This window comes from Anopheles moucheti, chromosome 3 (genome assembly GCF_943734755.1).
Source record: "Anopheles moucheti chromosome 3, idAnoMoucSN_F20_07, whole genome shotgun sequence".
In the NCBI taxonomy this organism is placed as follows: domain Eukaryota; kingdom Metazoa; phylum Arthropoda; class Insecta; order Diptera; family Culicidae; genus Anopheles; species Anopheles moucheti.
In genome coordinates, this window is record NC_069141.1 from 45,982,812 (window position 1) to 46,004,055 (window position 21,244).

At 40.0% G+C, this 21,244-nt stretch overlaps 3 protein-coding genes across 4 annotated transcripts; 1 reads left to right on the top strand and 2 right to left on the bottom strand.

Moving 5' to 3' along the window:
• Positions 1-518: 518 nt before the first annotated feature.
• LOC128301805 (GRIP and coiled-coil domain-containing protein 1) lies at positions 519-3,059 on the bottom strand. The gene is made up of 2 exons (XM_053038437.1): positions 2,738-3,059; positions 519-2,646 (listed from the first exon to the last, which is right to left on the bottom strand). The coding sequence occupies exons 1-2, from the start codon at positions 2,835-2,837 to the stop codon at positions 725-727; spliced, it is 2,022 nt and encodes a 673-aa protein (XP_052894397.1). The 5' UTR covers positions 2,838-3,059; the 3' UTR covers positions 519-724.
• Positions 3,060-3,753: 694 nt separating this feature from the next.
• Positions 3,754-8,390, top strand: LOC128301415 (armadillo-like helical domain-containing protein 3). 2 transcript variants are annotated; one of them, XM_053037869.1, is made up of 7 exons: positions 3,977-4,091; positions 4,160-4,587; positions 4,656-4,817; positions 4,886-5,098; positions 5,167-5,387; positions 7,023-7,255; positions 7,351-8,388. In XM_053037869.1, exons 1-7 carry the CDS (start codon positions 4,047-4,049, stop codon positions 7,903-7,905), a joined length of 1,857 nt encoding a protein of 618 aa, XP_052893829.1. In that variant the 5' UTR covers positions 3,977-4,046; the 3' UTR covers positions 7,906-8,388. The 2 variants fall into 2 exon arrangements, with proteins under 2 accessions (XP_052893828.1, XP_052893829.1); XM_053037868.1 differs by having other exon boundaries at positions 3,754-4,587; positions 7,351-8,390.
• Positions 8,391-8,476: 86 nt separating this feature from the next.
• Positions 8,477-10,005, bottom strand: LOC128301416 (V-type proton ATPase subunit D 1). The gene is made up of 5 exons (XM_053037870.1): positions 9,854-10,005; positions 9,657-9,774; positions 9,223-9,586; positions 9,063-9,157; positions 8,477-8,988 (listed from the first exon to the last, which is right to left on the bottom strand). The coding sequence occupies exons 1-5, from the start codon at positions 9,892-9,894 to the stop codon at positions 8,866-8,868; spliced, it is 741 nt and encodes a 246-aa protein (XP_052893830.1). The 5' UTR covers positions 9,895-10,005; the 3' UTR covers positions 8,477-8,865.
• Between the last annotated feature and the right edge of the window lie 11,239 nt (positions 10,006-21,244).

A 21,244-nucleotide genomic window follows, 5' to 3' on the forward strand; every position in this document is an offset into this window, starting at 1 on the left:
AAAATTGCAAAAGGAGGCAATTATTCATTTTGGTTAGGTTAATTTGTTCCGTTACACCAGGGGTCTTCAAACTACGGTCAGAGGGCTGCATGCGGCCCTGAGCTCGAACGTATGAAACTGAGTTATTCAAACAAATGTTCGATACTTTCGGACCATTATTGTTTTAGTTAATTCAATCAAAAGCTATAAATTGTTATTATAAGATTATTTCGAGGGCAATATCAGTAAAAATAGCCCATACGTTACTGAGCCTCCAGCTACGTAGTAGTTTCAACTCACAGGCTGAAAAGTTTGCAGAGCATTAGACGAACGCGTAAATTTGATAGGTATAGCAACGTTTAATGCCATGTAAGTTTATCCCTTGATCCATTTCCCTTTAGACGTTAAGGTTTGAATATTAATTGTATTACTTTGCTAAACGGTTGAGGGTGACAAGCGCACCAATTAATTGAAATGGAACACGTGTCCTAAGGTCTTCTCTGTATGACTCTTTTTAGCAGTACGGATTATTTGCTGGTTTTTATTATAGCAAAGGTCCTTAAAAGGTTTTAACAGATCTGCATGTGGCATTTAGTGCGTAAGTTCTCTGAAAAGCGATTATAATATCTGATGTACTGGACATATTTATGGGATGTTTCGTAATTAAAATTCCATTCATCTATAACAATTGGTTTCGTTCACGAACTTACTGTTAAATATTCCATTTATTCAAGTTTAACTGACTTCAATGTTTGATATTATTCATAGCTTGAATTTCACTCTCATCAAACTTTAAAACTGCTGCTATTGCATTGGTCATATGTTTCTTACTGTCTGTGTCACGCGTTAAAAGGAAACTCAGCACAACGTTTTTCAAATACTCCAGATTAGATCCTTCTAGTTGGTTGTTGCTTCGCAATCGTTCGATGTCTCTTTCCAGTTGAGATATTTGGTCTTTATAACTTTCCTCAATCATAACTTTTTCCTGGGCAAGCTTTCGAAGGGTAGCCTCGGACATGTTTTTTGAAGTACGAAGCGCACTGATTTCTACATTTTTTCGTGCTATTTCTTGTGCATAATGAAGAATATGTTGATGTTCATCAACTAACGGAGTGAAAGACGAAAACATCGTAGAAGTATCATTGTTACTATTCCAGCGATCGCGATCACTTTTCACATTGTTCATAACTTCGCTGTTTGACTCCTGTTGGCGAATAGAAGCAGAAGACGAGAGTGAAATAATTTCCAGCGACGTTCGAAGCGTTTTGATCTCTTCATCTTTCTCGTCCATGACGGCAAGCGAACGTTCGCGCTGCTTTTGCAATGAATCTTGAAGATGACCAATTTGTCTCTCAAACGATGCTTGCATTGCATTCAAGGCCTCTGAATGCTTGGTTGACTCAATTTTACAGGCCATTTGCTGTTCTGTTAGTTTTTGCTGTAAATCGGACTCCAGCTGGGCGGTGGATTGTTTTTGTAAATCATGTTTGTGTTTCAATTGCGTCACACATTCTTGACACAAAAGGAGATCCTTTTTCAGTCGTTGATTTTCACTCATTGACTGTTCGTAGCGCCATTTATAGTTTTCCAGCTCATTTTGTGCATCCAAATGTTGATCATGGACAACCACGTCCGATGTAAAATTAATATCAGTTCGATTTTCATCAGTTTTATCAAAACTTCCGGTTTGATGTATTTCGAACGGCTCTTGGCGTGCGCCATATCCATCTTCTATGGATTCAGGATCAAAATTATTATCGCATGGCATGTTGTTCCGTTCCTCTACGTGCTTCGTTTTGAGGTTAGCTATGGTGCTTTTCAATTGTGAAATGTGTGCCTTGTCCTGCTCTTTTAAACGATCATACTTACCTACCATTTCGCTAAGCTCCCGTATGCGGGATTCAAAATTTGCCACACGTTCCTCATGAATTTCTCTCAAACGTTTACTGCTTTCTTCAGCTAAACGTACCCGGTGCTTTTCATCTGCCACCGCAATCGCATATTGTTTTTTCAGATGATTCATTTCTCGTTGCAAATCATGCAAAGATTCTTTAAAATCTATTGAATTGCTTGAACTCTTCTCAGTGCTGCCAGTCGTGGAACTTGAAATCTTTTCTTCGGTACGTTTCTTTAGCTCAACCTGCCGGTCCGGGATATTGAGCAAAAATTGCGTCTTCAGATTACCTAATTGTAACTCTAGCTGTTCGTTCAAGTTACGTTCATCGTCCAAAAGTTTCTTTAGCTCTCTAATTTTTAAACACTGATCCTCGTACTTCCCGCCATTTTGCGGGCGATCGGCAGAAATACTAGCAAATGAGCTGCTTAAGTCATACGGGGATTGGCTTTCAAGCATTTTGATTCGCCGCGTTAATTCCTCTATCGTCGCATCCTTGTTTGCTAATTGTTGCCGAAGCTGGTTTCTGTCACCCTTTAATACTTCTTCGATACGATTTCGTTCAGCAGTGAGAGTTGCGAGATTTTGCATTAGTTTTTGGACTTGTCCTCCTTCGATCGGTGCCAAAGTTTCTTGTATTGTGTCCGACTGTTCATGGTTTTTTAAGCTCGCAGATATTTTGCTTGCACCATCGCCTTCCGCGTTGAGTGTCTGTAAAGATTGCTCTAAGGCAGTCTTTTCCTTGGCTAAACCTTTATATGCTACGATAATGTCTGGAAAACAAAATATTGTCGATTGTTATTGAAGGCAATATTGCGAGAATGCCATTGTATCGTACAAGACACATAAGTAAATATCACTTACCCTTCAATCGACTTTCATAACGCAAGATGTGTTCTTTCTGCGAGCTAATGATGGATTCATATTCTTTCAATTTGTTCATTTCATGATTTCTTTTCTCCATGATGTATAGATTTTTTTTAAAACACTCGCCAAACTAGACGCAATCAGTTTCACAAACTACATAAATAACTTGGAAAACTGACGCAATATTGTTTAACGCGTACAATAATTACGAATATTCCGAACAGTGTAAAACAATGCTATATTTCAGCACATGAACAGCACGACTGATAATTGATATTATCATCAAACAATTAAAAAAGGCAAATTTGCATATGCCACATTGGTACACAGTTTGAGAGACACGGACAACCATTCATATCTAGGAAATGAAGTGTCATCATATGAAACATTGACAATTGCAATCCGTTGATCAACTTCGCTATAAATCTTGATCAATTTCAAATTTATTGTTGGTTCGTCAATAATCATATTGATTATTCATTCATTGCAATTAATTTATTTAATTACATTATATTTTAGTTCAGTTATTCATTTTTTCATATCATGAAAGACGGCTTGGAAGTATTTTCAAAATTTAGTATTATTTTATTCGCATTTTGCAATGGTTTGGAGACAAAATCCTTATGGATTTACTTAAAATTAGCATTTTTTAACCTCTTACGCTAAACCGGTAGTTAATTCATCGTTTCTTATATGAGTGAATTTATTAGATTGTGGAAAATGAATTCAATGAGAATGAGCTTAAAAAATGTAGCCGTGTATTACAGTGTGCCAGAGATTTGCAGCTGTGGTAGACAAGTCCGTTTAGGATCTATTGTCTCTACTAAAACGTACATATCAATGCTTGATTGGGGTACTTACAAACCTTGCTTCATTTCGAAAATTCTACCCAAAATGGCTTTTAATAATTAAGCTATACCATAATCTGACTCGCCTTCAATGTCAAGTGATGATTTGTCAAACGGTTGTGAATGACCGCAGCTGTAGTCACCTTGAAACGTAATCAACAAATTGTACGGAAACGTAGTTCGCTTTGGATAAACAGTCAGAAAACAGAAGAAAGTTTAAGCATCGATCTCTAAGCCGAAACCAGTTGCTATGGCTTCTAGAAAAAGATCTGGTTCTGGTGCAAAACGACCGAAGGAAAAGGTAGTCCACATCTACGAACTATTGTGCCGTGGTGAAGATCCGAGAAGACAGAATGCACAGTTTTGGGAGGAGTTTTTTCTACTGCAGCCGAACATGGATACACTGGAATGCGAATTGCTTAAGCTTACTCCGGAACAGTATCATTGCGCCAAACACAATGTACAACAGTTTTTCACGGAATGCATACATATTCTCTCAACCGGTAGTCCAAAGCGCATACACAATGCATTGCAAACGATAGGTGTGTTCATTCATGTGCTGTTTCGCAAGCTGGCAATGTCCGGTACAGGTAGCAACGGCAGTGATTCCAACAATGGTGGAGGATCGGGTGGCATGCCTGCTTCGTTTATTACCATCAGTTGCATAGAGGATGATATGCGCGAATTAATGAAACAACTTTACGAAATACTGTCGAACAACATTCCCTCGGAACGTCCAAAGGATCTGTGTTTAAAGATTTTGCTTATTATTGCCACCGGCATGGACAATGTAAACGAAAATTGCCTTATAGAGTTCATCATCGGACAAAATATGTTTGAAGTATTTAAAAACATGCTAAGCGATTCCAGTTTGCGGAACCAGCATGGGCACGACGTAATTACGCTGCTAACGATATTGGTTAATTATCGAAAACATGAAGGAAGCAACCCATATGTAGTAGAACTGTCACTACTAGCAGACGAGTTTGCATTGAACGGGTAGGTTTGGCCATTATACTGTAACATGCGCTAAAGAAACCGAAGTAATTGAATTATTTAATGCTCAGCTATGGACAAGTGATATCGTGCGTACTGACAATGTTCTGCAAGCAACATCTACTAAGCCTGACAGAGCTCCCAACATCATCATCCTGGTTTTCGTCGTTATCAAGCATAGTTGGGAACATGTTCATTTCAGACGATTTGTGTTATCGAAGCCAACAGATTCGGTAGGTGTGAGGAATACGAAATAATTCTATCATTAACTATTTTCGATGCTTGTTGTTGCAATTTCTAGGGCAAACAATGCACTCCTTCTGGCACTGTATGAAGCGATTCATTTGAACAGGAATTTCATAACCACTCTAGCACATACGCAAGCAGATTCCACTCCGCCTTCACCCTGCAATACCTTAAACATCAATGACGGAACTCCTGACCTGTCGGCGGCAGCCATTCTAGATGCTTCACAGTACTCAACCAATCTGTTTGTTGCTTTATTTCAATACTGGTAAGTTATTATTGACTGACGATTATGTTAGAAATTACAATATTATATTTTTCTTGTGATATTTTCAGCTCGATCGTGATGCAAGATCATAAAAGCGAATTGAGTGCTATTAATTTGAAACTTTGTTTGCTTATTTTGACGTGCATAGCTGAGGATCAGTATGCGAACTCTATGATGCATGACAATAACCTTACCTTCAAAGTTTCATTACACCGAGCACACATGAGACATAGAAAGCTTACATCAGAGAAAGTTTCTAAGCCACAACCCTTAGCCACCACTTTACTCGGTAAGTGAGGGGATTTTGAATACTTACTTATTTACTTATCAGGGGTTACAAGTTGTGGCCTACAACCGCTTTACGGTCTTGATCAACTACATGATTCCTCTAAATCGTACATGGTCGAGCGTTGTCTTCTGCCAATCCAAAATACTATTCCAAGCTTATTCAATCATTGCATATTGCCTGTTTAAAAGCCATGACCGGAGATTATCGCAAAGAGTCAAAATTATCAAATTCGCGTAAGTCGAAAACCGCATAACTCAGGTAATGGTTGTTTTTTGTACATATAGGATCACGAAGTCTTCGCGGCATATTGATGACCAGAACTAGCAGTCTGCTACATCTAGCTAGAACATGAGCAAGTTGTTCCTTGAAAGACAACCTCGAGTCAAGAAAGACGACCAAATCCTTGACACATTGGGAAATATTTTTTATTAATACTGGACATATGGACTGGACAGTTCTAGACAACAAAACTATGGTTATTCAATTCAATTTAAATCAATTCAACACCTAGTAGGGAATCTAATGGTGAGCGGAGTAGATGGCCGCCTAGGACCCAGAAAAAAGCTCCCCTGAATTGAAACTGTTTAAAGATAGACTGTTGTGGGACCCCATCCAACGACGCTTTTCGCCTTGTCTAATTCGTCTACTGCGATTTTTGACACGATGTTGAACGTGTTAAACGCAGTTAATTTTCTTCAAGTAACGCTCTATTAGTGGTGTGCAGCGGTATAATGTGGCATGGTTCCTATCTCTATGCAAAATATCGCTCATTGGTTTATTGGTTTACCTACAGTCATTTCCAGAGTTACGCGACTTTCGAGTTATGTAAATTCGAGCCATGTAAATCTAACAATTTAGACAGTTTATTTAATCTTACATGTGGAAACTCGTTACATGTATTGTAAAAATAACTCTTCATAAAATTTTACTCTTTTTTTTAAACCAGGCCAGGCCGTTTTGCTAAACTCGTATTGCTTGCTCAATTTCCAAAATAAAATTTGTAATATTAATTACGAATGTGCTTCGTAACATGAAAACAAACACAGTCGATACCCGGTACATGTCGATAATGCGTTCCAAAGTAATCCGCGTATCTCGAGTTTTATTCTAACATTGTGTATATGTCGTATTAATGGATCGAATTCTTTTTTCCACGTTATGAGGCACGTTCTAAATTGAGAATTCTACCGTTATTTAAAGATTTGCAATGAAATTTTATGTAGAATAATTTAAAAAAAAATAACAAAATTTAGCGTGGTTTTGGGATTACGGCAGTCTCCGAGATACGTGGCTCCTCTTAAACGCGGTTTTTGGAAATTGGACAATTGAGTTAATTCATAGCACAAAACTAAGCAATAAGTTGAAAAAATGGTGTAAAATACCATATAAAACATTCGTTTTTAATTTCTATTATTGCTTTCATCCAAAAAGTCGCCTGAATTACGGAATAAATAAATTGCAGAGAAAGAAGTCAGCTGTGTAACTTCGAAGTATCAACGATTTTGAATCTGGATTCGACATACGCGGATCTTTCCCGAATTATACCGATCCGCTATAATATGCCTATCTCGGGAATTGCCTGTACTCTCGATTGTAAATATTTTTAACATTTTTTCTTTTATTACTCTTTCACAGACCTGTTAGTAGAGTTTATTGTGTCGCATTTGCTCAAGAAGTTTCCAATAGAATTATATCTTTTATGCATTGGTATAATACACCGCGTAATTATCTACCAAAAAAGATGTCGCGTGCGAATTGCATATCACTGGAAGGAATTATGGACAGCAATGATAAGTTTGTTAAAATTTCTCATTTACCAAGAACAAAACCTTATGAAAAGATGTAACATTTTCGAGTTAGCATTACAGGTAAGAATGAAAAAGGGCTGCATGGACGCGTTGTCAGTTGTGTTTAGATTGCCTTTGTCAAATGTCTTTCATTCATGCCGTCTTTTAAATTGCAGGTGATAAACATTTTCAATCTTTTCATCACATACGGGGATACTTTTCTCGCAACAACTAACAGCTATGATGAACTTTATTATGAATTGAATCGAGAGGAGAAGGTTTTCTGTGAATTGCACGCAATGGTACTAAGATATGCTTCTATACAAGACTGTGATTATAAAGAAGATTCGATTCGACTATTGAATGCGCTATCCAACATATTAGCAATAATTAAGCATTTTCAGATGAAAATCAAAGAATGGCTCGCAAGCCAAAGCTTATCGACACCCACTGAACAGCAAATATTAGAACAAATTCAAAAAAACTATGATCTTACGCTTAAGCTTCAGGATAGCCTCGATCAATATGAACGATATAGCGAGCGCCCTAAGCATGTGTTATTTTTTGCCAACCTCATGAAGGAAGTGATGGGCGATACCAGGAAAACGGTTTACTATTTGGTAAAGGAAAGCAACAAAGGTGCATTTATTGAATGTTTATGCGGTGTTGTGAATGACGGAACAAGTACAGCCGACGGAACAGAAATTGGAATGATGCATTCCTCCAGTTGAAAATGATCGGCGGTTAATTGTAGTACTATTTAGTTATGCATCTGTATGACAGCAAGTTAAAGAAATTTCTGCTTTTTCCTTAAGCATTACAAAAATATACATAGCATATTCATTTGTCTTTCGTAAGCGCAAAGAAAATTTGTTTATATTCATTTGGGAACAGGATTCGATTTCGTATTCTATACGAATTAGGGAAAGAAAAGCAAAGATGTTAAACAAACGTTTTTACGAATTTTACATCTTACATATATAGATCAGCATTAAATTAAACAGCAGGGAAGAGCATAAAGGTAAGAGAGCAAGACGAAGAAGGAAGAACCAACAAAAACGAAAATGCTCGTAACTTGGATGGTTCAGTTATATAGCTCGTATTTTTGGTATTTTCAATTAAATGCTTTTAACTAACAACGAAAGCATGATTTTGCTTTCAGAACAAGAAATCTAATTCTAGACTAATCTTTACCCAATGCATAATTTAAGGGCAAGATATTCAATAAAAGTCAGAAATGTTGAACATAATATAAAAGCAAAACAAATACATTCACAGCGTTCGTTACACTACATATGTTATAACATCTATATTTCAGCTTTAATATTGTTGATTTTAATACAATTCTATGTTTCTCCTATGGTCTTGCATGATTATATAATGGTAATTACTTGTAAATAAATTTGTTGAATCTTGTGCCTTTATTTACGTTTTACCATTTGCGGTACTACTATCAGCAGCGCAAAACAAAAATACACAATTACACACACTCTCGGATGCGAAAAGTATTACTCTTGAAACATATTAAAATTTAAAAAAAAAAACAAAAATTCAACGGAATACGAACAAAAGGAAAGTTTTTTTTTGATAACACCTGCTTTTTATGCGTTTCCTGTCGTTAATCTAAACAGGCAGGAAGTGAATTCTAGTCGTACTCAAATCGCACTGTGGAATGAACAGCTGGGAAGTTTTTAGAACAGAATATCATCGTCGCCTTCGTCTAAGATGTTTGCTTGGCTGCGCACATCTATGCCTTCTTGCAACAGAGCTGCTCGTTTTTCCTCCGCTTTCTTCTTGGCGATACGTTTCTTGTCCTATTCAGGAAAGGACGATTGTGATTAGAACGTTATACATTAGCCTATATTGAAAAGTTTTCTCATGTGCAAACCTGAATTTTCTTCAAGCGATAGAATTCTTCGCGTTCCAATTCATCCAGTTCTGATATGATGTATGCCAGTGTGCGGTCGATTCTAGGTATAATAACTGTAAGCGATCGAAAGAAAAATGTATAGTACATTGCTTGATTTGTATAGCTCTATGCATCATACCATGCTCGATTGCATTGACACGACGATTGGTGATTTTGATGACTTCGTCTAGTGTAACGAACGACGTTTGAAGCGATGCCAACTCTACTAGCAACTTAACAGCGCTTTGGTAGTTCTTTTTCAATTTTTGGAGTTGTTGTCCACCCTTTGCCAAACCGGTCAGTTCGTAGGTGTCCGAACCATCTTGATAAGACTCGAAAACTGGTAGCGTAACTCCAGCAACGTTATCCTTCTTGGTGCGAATCTTGATTTGGGCCTTAGTGACATTTTGTAATACGACTTGGTTGAAATCACCCGAAGCAAACTTAGCCTCTGCTAGTGAGAAAGCCGCCTCTTTCATTACTTCACCCATCAATGTCTTGGTCTGTCGTAGAAAAAAAAATTAATTCGAACATCAACACAGTACATATTCAGGCAGACGGTAGCGGACTTACCTCGATAATTTTACTTAAAATCATTCTGAAACGCATCTGGAGCGCATCAGCCTTCTTCTTCAAAAGCCCGTGACCCTTGTGGGCACCTGCAAGGCGAGCTTTCATTTGCATTTGGGCGCTACAAAAGGAAAACAACACAATGCGCATTTCAGACCGATGATCAACTATTCTATCTTATACGACTCAGAAATACCTACCCTCGCGATGGGAAAATAGGGATCCGATCCTTGGATGACATTATGGAAAAAGAAGATTTCCTTCAGACTGATTCGTGAAAAATGGTTCCTGCTGTTGAACTGGTCCCCTGCACGTACGAAGACAACAATCACGGGTTGCAAATTTCAGATTCCTCTGGTCACAAGACCATACAACACATACACACACACACACGTATTTACCTTTCCATTAAAACATAGACTTCTGCTGCTAGACAAGGCTGGACCATTTTTAAACTTGACAGCGAAGTGAATGCACCGAAGTGTATACAAGAGAGATGTACTCTACAGGGCTTCGATTCATATTCCCTTATATTTCAACAGTTTGGAAAAATTTTGAAATTCATTGGGGGATATTTTCAGACGATCAAGAGAAATTTGCAGTCACAGAGGGAAAATGTGCAAACATACAGGAAAGAACCGTCCGTCGCGCGTTATTTTTTGATATGGAAAGCGCAAAGCACGAGCGTAACCGAATAATAATTCGATCTTTAACGCGAACGGACATTTTTGTGTTAGGGTCCTTGGGTTAGGACTTCAATATTAACTTATAACACAATTATAATATAACAGATTAAAACGCTCTTGTCCGTCCGGTCGGTCAACGATTTCTGATCTCCATCCTGATTTGTGCCGCGTTCTTGCAGCACAGTGATAATCTGTAACTGTCATTGAGAGTGACAGGGTTACAATACAGGGTGGTGCCTACATCCCCCCTGTTTGGTTTTAGCTTCCGGATTTACACTTACGAAGCTTATTTTATTTTTGATCAATGAGTCTTTGCTTAACGCACTTTTTCTTCACTTTAGGACGCTACACGCGTTACTCCACCCTTACCCTTCCGGCGTCTGACCGCTGCGTTAGAACGCGTTACGTACACAGAGTACAGACCAAGGTGAGTGATAATGAGGTGACACCGCGTCGCCACAGTACTCCCCTATCAGACTGGTGTTACCGATAGCGAAGATAGAGGGTAACGCTGCGATCGTGTAACACTGGTCGAATAATCCGGCCGTGGAACTGACGGAGTCTGTGGCGCTTGCACCGGAAACGAGGGTTCCTGCACGGAGTAGTAGGGTTTCAGGCGATCGATGGAGAGGTTCATGAGGATTTGGAACGACTTGCCGGTTCGTCCTAAAACTTTGTAAGGACTGGTATGGTGAAGTGAGCGCTGGTCGGACAGTGTCGACACGAACGAAAACGTGAGTACATGTTAGTAAATCGGAATGTACGAAGGTCGCTCTTTTCTCGTGCCAGGATGTCTGCGTAGGCTTTATGTTGTCCATCGCCTTCCTCAACGCCTGGGTGAACTCAGTAGTGTCGGGTAACGTCGTCAGTGGGCTACTGTGGAAGAACTCTGCAGGAATCCTCAGCGTGCTGCCATAGACGACTTCACCTGATCACTGGAGATCCTGGAGATGTGTAAGCATGGGGTATGAGTGTTGGATGAGTGAGAGCCGAGCGTCAGTTAGGAGTGGAACGTGAATAAGTATGGTCAGTGATTCCTTTTGTTTCTCCTATTCTAGATAAGGCATCCGCCACTACGTTGCTCTCGCCAGTGATATATTTTATATCCGTTGTAAATTGCGAGATAAAGTCTAGTTGTCGGCATTGTCTTGGGGATTTTTCCGTTTTTGAATTGAGGGCATGGATCAATGGTTTGTGATCTGTATAAACCGTGAACGATCTGCCTTCTAAGAAGTGTCGGAAATGCTTTATTCCCAGAGTGATAGCGAGTAATTCTCTGTCGAATGTGGAATACCTCTGTTCCGTGGGCGTCATCGTTTTAGAAAAAAACGCAAGAGGTTCCAAAATGCCTTCACTAATTTGTTGCAATACTGCACCTACAGCGACATTGGAAGCATCTGTTGTTAGTGTGTAAGTGGCATCACTTTTAGGATGTACGAGCATGGTAGCGTTTGAAAGTTCGTTTTTTATTTGGTTTAGTGCTTGCTCACTAGTATTGGACCATTCAAAATTAATTTTTCTATTTTTGCTGTAGTCTTTTACTAATTGGTGTAGCACTCTTAGCTTATCCGAGATGTTGGGAATGAAACGGTGATAATAATTCACCATTCCCAAAACTCTTTGAAGCTGTTTCACCGCAAATGGGGAAGGAAAGTTTCGAATTGCCTGTATTTTCTCGGGCGATGGTGTTATTCCTTTTGCAGAAATGGTATGGCTTAGGAATTCTATTTGATTCACACCAAGAATGCATTTTGACGGTTTAAGTTTTATGTCGTGATCCGTTAATCGTTTTAGAACAATATGCAAATGCTCTAAATGGGATTCACGCGATGAACTAGCTATCAGAATGTCATCTATGTACACAAATACGAAATCTAAATCATGAAAAATATTATTCATGAGTCGTTGAATACATTGGCTTGCATTTCTAAGGCCGAAGGGCATCCTTAGAAATTCAAATAAGCCGAATGGCGTGGTTATCGCCGTTTTATGGATGTCTTCCTCGGCAACAGGTATCATATGGTACGCCCGAATGATATCCAACTTAGAAAAGAATTTGCAACCATCCAAATTCATCGTAAAGTCCTGGACGTGAGGGATAGGATAACGATCAGGTATTGTGATGGCATTTAAACGTCTGTAATCGCCACAATCTGAATCAGGTTTGGGTACCATGTGTAGCGGGGACGAAGCTGGTGACGAGGATACTCTGCAGATTCCCAGCTTCAACATGTGTTGAAATTCTGCTTGCGCAATCTTGAGCTTCATCGGATCCAGACGGCGTGGTTTCGCAAATGGTAAGCTTCCTTTGGTTTCGATATGATGTACTATCGAATATCTAACTGGTTTTTTGTAATCTGGTGGATCCATCCATTAATGTTGGGTACTGTTTAAAAATGTCTCCAAATTCGCTTGATTCTATCATCCAGTTTTTGGGGGTTGGTGTATCCACCAAAGCGATGGTTGCGATCGTCTCTTGTCCTGTAAAGTGATCGATCAACCTTTTTTTTTAAATCGACCCACAAATCGTGTTTCGCTAAAAAATCAGCCCCTATGATTGGGCGGTTTACTTCAGCAAGTATGAAACAGTGCGTAAACACTCGTCTGAGACCAAGGCTTACTTGTAGCAGCTTGGTTCCATAGGTAGGAATAGGTCTACCATTAGCTGCTACTAATTAATTTTCCACTTGTCTAGTAACTAAACCAAAAATATTGAATGGTAAGACGGACACGTCGGCTCCCGTATCCACCAGGAAAGTGAATTTGGTTTCTTCATCGTCAATGAAAAGACGATAGGAGCCTAATAATGCTCTTGGGTTGCCCGCCGCCGCCGTTGAGCAAATTAGTTTTTTTGTTGCGTAAAGCTGCATGGTTTTTGACACTTTCGTGCGTTTTCACCAAAGCGAAAATGGTAATAGCACATGGGATGCTTTTGCAGTTGTGATGGCGTTCTACCACGATTTCGACTTTGAGACCTCTCTCGCTGTCGTCCTCTATTATTTCCTGTTTTGAGGGAAAAACTTCTTAGCGTATTACGCAGTTCAGCAATTTCCTGTCTTAACAGTGACGTTTCGTTCGAGGGATTTCTTCCCGAGCTTTCACTAGAAGAAACGCCTACGATTGATGATACCGCCCCGGCTTGGGTTGCTTCCCACACCCTGTCTGCAATTCTAATCAGCTCATTGATTTCTCGGCTGCCGACGGCAATGAGCGCTACTTCAATTGTTTTTGGTAATCTTGACAACCAAAGCTTACGAATAAGCTCGGCAGTGAGGTTTGCAGAATCACCGGCCAGCTGAACCATGTGTCTGTAAAAATCAGACGGACTACTATCACCCATTTGTACATGATACAACAGCTGAGTGATTCGTTGTTCTTCGCTAACATTGAGCCTTTATAGCAGTTGGTTCTTCAAATATGAGTACGCCAAATATGAGTTAACAAAGGTGACACATACTTGTAGGGGTTATGAGGTATAGGGAGAAGAGGAGAGGGAGAGAGAAACGAATATATACATCAGCGGAATAGGAGAAAAGACATGAAGACAAAATAAATGATTCAGTTGAGTTAGAACTGTCAGCTGGAATAGATGTATTCCGATTGTGTTGCATTTTAGTGTGATCCAAAAGTGTATTTCCTCCTCAAGTCACTGCAATGGCGCAGTTAGGAGGGATACGAGTCAGTATTGTGGAAGATATATGCATTAACAATATGAGTAAGTTGATTTACTGATTTTCGTGCGTCATGGAGACGATGTCGGTAAAAGTGACGGTAACGCACATTCCTTCAGGGGATCGATGCAAGTAAAAAGGATTAGTTTAAGCACATTCCTACGGGGATCGATGCGAGTGTAATATACCAGTAAAGCACATTCCTACGGGGATCGATGCAAGTATAAACAACTAAATAAGCACATTCCTACGGGATTCGATGCAAACAAGAGTACACACATATAAGCAAGTCGCTCATACACGAATTAACGGATTCACACACATTCCTTTACATGAATCGATGTCGATGAACGTAATCGTAAAGCACATTCCTTCATGGGATCGATGCGAGTGTAATATACCAGTAAAGCACATTCCTACGGGGATCGATGTAAGTATAAACAACTAAATAAACACATTCCTACGGGGATCGATGCAATTATAAAGAACTAGTAGAGTACATCCTTACGGAGATCGATACAACCAAGTACCCGCTCACTTATAAACTAGATTGATTCGTATAGACGGACAAACGGATTCACACACATTCCTTAATGGAATCGATGCCAGTAGATGAGTGTTGACACACTCATCACACACACTATTGTGATGGGATCAATTTTAGTAGTGTTGGTCAGGCGATTATTTCGTAGTAGTGGTATTGCTTTACATAGACTAGTTTCATCCATTTCCGCTAACCGATCAGTTGTATTTCGATCGTTCGGCAAGGATATCAGAAAATATAGTTAGTCGCGGAACATAAAGTTGAAGCAAAATGAAGCGTGGTTTTGTGAAAAAGACTTATAAGAAGGAGAGTTCAGGATGGTTGGTTGAAGATGATCTCAACAAGGGCGATGCACCTAGCTCATCAGAGTTTGGAAAATCAGCCATGTGCAGCGAGGCACCTCCAGTGTTTTCTTCTTTACCATTCGCTACGCTCCAGATTGGTGAATTTAAACCGATGGTAGGAGAAGAAGAGATCGATAAAATTACTTTCGATAGATGGCTCGACGTTTTGGAATCCTCCATGGCGTTGGCGGGCATCAAGGAAGAATCCGTAAAAGCCAACATCTTTAAGATGAAAGCTGGTTCTATGAAAGATGAAAGTTGCTGGATATGCTCGATGGTACTTTGGGCAAGAACGGACCTGATGCGGTTTCTAAGCCATATTCGAACGCAATTCATCGACTTCAAGAGTATTTTGGTTCGCGAGATTATGTTTTGTTCCAACGACAGAAATTTCGATCCATGCCGCAGGGTACGGATGAACCAGATCTCAAGAACGTGCGACTTGTGGCGTCAGTAGCTAAACTTTGCGGTTACGTGAAAGATCAACTCGTGGAAACGGTTGCTGATGTGATCTAACACAACGCCAATAACCAGAAAGTGCGAGATGTTGCCAGAAAAGCTACTCGTAAGGGAAGCTCACTACAGGAGCTTGTAGGCTGGGTACGAAGTACAGAGATTGATAAGCAGGCTGAGGAGATTTTTAACAAAAATCATCCTGAGAAAGATATGGCGAGTGTAATGGCAGTGTCCTATACAGACCCTCGATTGCTACGCAGATCAACACCGAGCTTTCGAGGACGGGGTTATTTTCCGCGGAATCGAGGAGGATTTCCTCGTACAAATGTGCCTAATTTTTCTACGAATAAGCCTTGTTGGCGTTGCACTAGTGCGGGTCATCGTCCAGACAACTGCTTCGCTATCGACAAATTCTGTCATCGCTGTCAAACAAAGGGCCACATTCAAAGGGCATGTACATCTCAGGGTATGAAGCGGGAAAGCACTGAAGAAAAAGAGACGACTCCGTTGCCCAAAACACGTAAAATTGCAGCACTGTCGGCTGAATTGAACGAGCAAATTAATATAACATCATATTTACCGGAAAGTAAAACGAGCAAAACTATCAGTGGAAACACGCCCGGGCACATAAGCACCATTGGTCAGGGGATGGGTGTTCCCAAGGTTGATGCAGAACCGGAAGCACATACATTCGATATGATCGATCATGCCACAGTATCGTTTGACAATACACCAGATGCAAGGAACGAAGAAGAATACGTGATGTGTTCGTTGGACCTGCGTCATATGGAGAGTGCGGGTTCAATTATAGGTTCCGTGGCTGGAGTTGCTGTTAAATTTTTGATAGACTCGGGAGCGGAGGTGAACACTATCGGAGATGACGTTTTCAATCGGCTTATGAGTGATCCCAAATCTCATCCAATTTACGCTATGAAGGAAGGAACGGACAAACCGTTGAAGGTGTAGCCAATGCTGTGGCCGACAAATGTTTTCTTGATCTTTATTATTGAACTTTTTAAATCCTCGTAACCGAAGGAGCAGACCTTTCCACGTTGGCTGTTTGATCCAGCCTGCGGTTGTGCAGACTGCTAACGCTGCACGTGTGTGTATGTGTGTGTGTCTGTGTGTGTGTGTGTGTTGTATCCGTGAATACAATCCCTTGCATTGTTTTCAGTGCAACTGCTTGCGCAGTTGCGCTTGCAAGGACGGGGAATTGCTGTCGTTGTTGGGGATTGCGACTGTTCTCTATGTGCTACTGTCGACTATTGTTGTGTTTCTGCGAAGGTACTCTGATGCGTCTAGGAGTTGTGGTCGGTTCGCCACAATACTCTCCCTTATGTTTTTAAGAACCTGAGTGGGATCCTCACGTGTCGTCCTGAGGATGTAGTGCGAGGTTTCAGTGAAGATTGTCCAGGAATATCTTGCTGTTGTTCGTTATGTACAAATGCTGCTTTAAGACGGTCGATGGATATGGATGAACTTTTTCCGTTGATGTTTGTCGTGATCGTTCATCATTTTTATTTTCTTCTGTAGCTTCCCTTGGTACTTTACTCCTTAAGTTTAACCATAAGACTGCCGGTCTGTCTTCGCTGTTCGAATCATTGGCTCCTGATTTCCATTTCGCCCGCGTATAGCTATCCTATCTCACTCTTCCGCTCTCTCCTTCTCTCCATATTTCGCCCTATTTTAAATTTAGTAATAATGAACGTTATTTTCGCTGTGAGTCTTATTTGTTTTTTGTTTTTTTGTACACATTTCTGTTTCTTACGTGTTTCGTGCGTTCATTCCCTGTTCTTCAATCCTTACAACTTTTTTCCATTTTTATTCTCCAGAACTCCTCTCCACCACTACATATTTCCCCTCTTCTACCCTCAACTATATTAAATGTTATTTTCAATTTGCATAAAATGTGTGTTTACTATTGTTTTCTAATTAAGTAATAATTCCTGCATATCTGTATCGGTTTCGATGACGTGGTACATTAGAGAATCCTTAAATCTGTCTGGCATCCGTACGCTTCTTGTAGGCCTATTTGGCAGTTCCATTTTGTTGCTAGTTTTACCTGTTATTGTGGTTTGTTCTTCTTCATCCTCGTCATTAGAGCGATATTCTTGAATTTGTTTTCGTTTAACGTCTTTTATGTTTCTTGTTACCTTCACCCCGGTAGTACTTATAATAACCACTTTTGCACCCTCTCTGCTAATTACTATATATTCTTCGTTACTAAAAGTTGGGTCTGTCTTTGTTCTTTGTGGGATGGCCATGACCACTTTATCGCCCACGCTGATGTTGTTCTCCCGTGCCCCTCGGTGTTTATCGGCGAATTGTTTGCTAACTAACTTCGCTGCTGCGTCGTCCTCACGTACATTCTCACGATCCAGACTGTGTTTGGTGTCCCATAAACAAGGGAAGGTTCCTCTGCATCCAAGGAATAGAGAATATGTTTTTCGTTGTCTTCATCAAATGGTTCGTCTGCCTGTGACCCGTGTATCAGTCTGGACAATGCATCAGCAACATTTAGATGTCCAGGAACTCGGTCTATTTTAAAGTGGTATGGAAGTAAACGCAGTGACCAAGCTTCTGCTCGAGTAATTGCCCGTTTACCGGTGCGATGCGTTCCGCCAAAAATAAATTCATTTGCCTCAGAGTCTGTTCTGATTGTGAAGAACTTGTTTATAAGGTAATACGAGAACCTTTCAACACTCCACACGATTGCTAGAGCTTCTTTCTGGGTCTGAGGGTATCTTTGCTCTGCAGTTGTAAGCGCCTTGGATGCACAAGCAATAATTCTGGGTTTACCGGTTCTACTAAATTGGATAAGGACTGCACCAAGGCCTATTGGAGAAGCATCTACGAATAGTTCTGTCTTGTCGTTATTTATTTATTTATTTATTTATTAATTCATCGGACATGCACGTGTCTTAATGAATACTTAATTGGTAATGTGACAAAGAGACAACGGACCTAACAAGACGAGTTGGACATTGATGGACAGAAACGGAGACGTTCGCGAAATGCCGGTTGGGAAATACCAAAGTCATACACATTGTAATTAGCGTTAAAAACTGTACACATCACATTTACGGGATCTGTTTGACCGAAAGTGGTTCTATATCGCGAAGTTTTGATTATTTCCCGTTGTCTAAGTCTCCTCTAAGTTATAATCGAAATAGCCTAGCCTCTTGATATACTTAAGTGCCTCTCTTTTAAGAAAATTAAATTCTTCTTCTTCTCTTTCCGCCCAGTAAAAGCTGTTTGCTTTTTCCAGAGATCTTAATCTTTCAGTTTTATCTGCTCGGTTTGGGATAAAACGCTCGGTAAAATTCATTAACCCGAGAAAACTCTTTACCTCTGAGACTGTTTCGGGTCTGCATGCGTTTTCTATCGCTTTCCTTTTGTCGTCTTCGACCCTCCAACCGTCCCCGGACAGTTTGAATCCCAAGAATGTGACAGATCTTGCCCCAAAATTGCATTTTACGTTATTCAACTTAACATTATGATCTTCTAAACGCTGAAGAACTGTCTGTAGGTGTTTATCATGTTCCTCTTTCGAGCTTCCGTATACTAAAATATCATCTAGATAATTTAAAGTTCCGGAACATCCCTCTAAAACAACGGTTTGGAGAATTTCCTGAAAGATATCTGGGGAGTTGCAAAGGCCAAATGGAAGACGCTTGAATCTATATGTTCCTTCTCCGGCAAAAAAATTTGTTAAGTGGCGGCAATCCTCGTGAAGCTCTACGTGAAAAAACGCGCTTGTTAGGTCTATCGTCGAAAACCATGAAGATCCATTCAGCTTTGCCAGTATTGCTTCCAACGTAGGCATTTTGAATGGATTTCTTATTATGTTTTTGTTTGGACCTCTAAGGTCGACAACTAACCGGATATCAGATTTACCTTTCGGGACTACGAGAAGAGAAGAGCAAAATGTTCTGTCCATCTGGTCCGTAACCCGCTCTATAATACCTGTAGACAACAAGTCATTTAGCCGTTTCCTTGTTTCATCTCTAAACGCTGGTGGTATGCTAGTGAAGACATTACGTGATGGAGGTAAATGTTTGTCATATCTGAGCATCACAGGAGCAACTTTAAATTTGGGAAATTCGCCTACTGTTAACAAAGCAAAGATCTCTCCTGGCAGTAAGCGAACGGAATTAACGCCCACATGATCTCTTACAGGAACGTCTATACCCAACTGCAATACGCTATATCTTATGGCTGTGCCTCTGCTCAGTAATGCTCTCGCTTTTGGGATAACATAGAACTTTTCCAGCAGACGGGGTCGCTCCTCTGAAATATATAATTCCGCAACGAATGATGCCAATACTGGAATTTGATCCTGTACGCCATATGCTTTAAGTGGCTTATCTGTCCCGTTCTTGATACTGAAAATTTGATTGTTCACAGAATTATTCTTTATCAAGTGGTCGAAGTTGTCGTCACTAATTGTGTTAACATCAGCCCCTGAGTCGATCATAAAATTAACCGGTACACCTGCTACGTATCCGATAATCCATCCTTTGTCAAATGTTCCTTGATCGACATTGCATAATGAGTCGCCTCTCTCCCAAGTGTTAGTTGATTGCACGGTACTGGTTGCAATCGCAGAGGATAACATTATCTAAAAATAGGAAATTTAAATCGAAATACACTTGATGTAAGGTACTAAGATAAACATGACATCGCACACCATCTGCTTAGTCTGTCAATTAATCAACGTGTATCGTTTAAATTACTGTAAGATTCAATAATTATTTAAATGAACAGGTAAACTTTGAAATTCTATTACATAAATTCTTTAATGAATGAGCGGTTTGAATTAATAATAAATGAGAAAAATTGAAAACACAATTTTTCGTCCATTAAACCCGCAAAAAGGATTAAAAAAAAATAGCAAATGAAAGCATAAACTTAGTTGACCTCGGACAATGGGTAATCACTCACTGCTTGTTCCTCTGGCTTGGGCTCCTCTGGTTCGTTAGTGGCCATTAAGGCTGCAATTTTCCTAGTTTTTGTTGCATGTGGTGATTCAACCTCCGTAGAACGCCGTTTAATGCTGTTTTGTACATTTTTCCGACACGCTCTTGCGATATGGCCCACCACATCGCAGTTACGACACCTTTTACTAACTGCGAAGCAATTGTTCGGGGAATGATAGTTGCCAGAGCATCTCCAGCATTGTTCGCGGTTAGATGTAGAAAATCGACCAGCTATGGGTTGCGATGGTTCTCCTTTGATCCAACTGGTGTTTGCCAGTCTTTGCCCATACTTCTGGCGAAAATTTGAACTACGTTGGGCTATTCCTTGGCGATATGTGCTCACTGGTGAAGTTCCGTACGAAACAGCCGCTATCTGGTCTTTTTCACGACTTTGGTGGTGATTTCTTTGGAAATTTTCTTCGTTTAGGCTTTCTATTTCACATGTTCGCACCTTGTCTAAGAGATCTACCAAAGACCCACGCTTTTTAAGGACCTTTCTACCCGTTGCACGAACCTTTACATTTGACGCATCCGATTGAACTACATCTACCACAGTTTCGATAAGTTGCTCTTCCTTATAATCGCAGAGCTTAGCGGACTCAATTACCCTTTTTACATATGCTGAATCTGTTTCGTTCTTAAGTTGCGCCATTGTTCTCAATTTTTGTCTTTGTAAGTAGCAATAGTTGTGGGAGCTATAATATTTTTCCAACCTCTCTATTGCATTAGTATAAGGGCATAATGTCGCATTTGCTACTGTATTGTTCGGCGAGGTCGTCTGCAGCATGTCCAGCAGAATATTACCCGCCTTCATTTTGAAAGCATTCATTTTTGTTCCCTCATTCGTAATTCCCGCGAATTCCATCACTGCTTCAAACTGATCCTTCCAACGCTCAAAAGTATTCCTGTCG

Coding starts and splice junctions, on each gene's coding strand:
- LOC128301415 (XM_053037868.1), top strand. CDS start 3,839: ATGGCTTCTAGAAAAAGATCTGGTTCTGGTGCAAAACGACCGAAGGAA. Junction 4,588..4,655: donor GACGAGTTTGCATTGAACGG/GTAGGTTTGGCC, acceptor TTTAATGCTCAG/CTATGGACAAGTGATATCGT. Junction 5,099..5,166: donor GTTGCTTTATTTCAATACTG/GTAAGTTATTAT, acceptor TGATATTTTCAG/CTCGATCGTGATGCAAGATC.
- LOC128301805 (XM_053038437.1), bottom strand. CDS start 2,837: ATGGAGAAAAGAAATCATGAAATGAACAAATTGAAAGAATATGAATCC. Junction 2,647..2,737: donor TTATGAAAGTCGATTGAAGG/GTAAGTGATATT, acceptor TTTGTTTTCCAG/ACATTATCGTAGCATATAAA.
- LOC128301416 (XM_053037870.1), bottom strand. CDS start 9,894: ATGTCATCCAAGGATCGGATCCCTATTTTCCCATCGCGAGG. Junction 9,158..9,222: donor TGTCAATGCAATCGAGCATG/GTATGATGCATA, acceptor GATCGCTTACAG/TTATTATACCTAGAATCGAC. Junction 8,989..9,062: donor ATCGCTTGAAGAAAATTCAG/GTTTGCACATGA, acceptor TTTCCTGAATAG/GACAAGAAACGTATCGCCAA.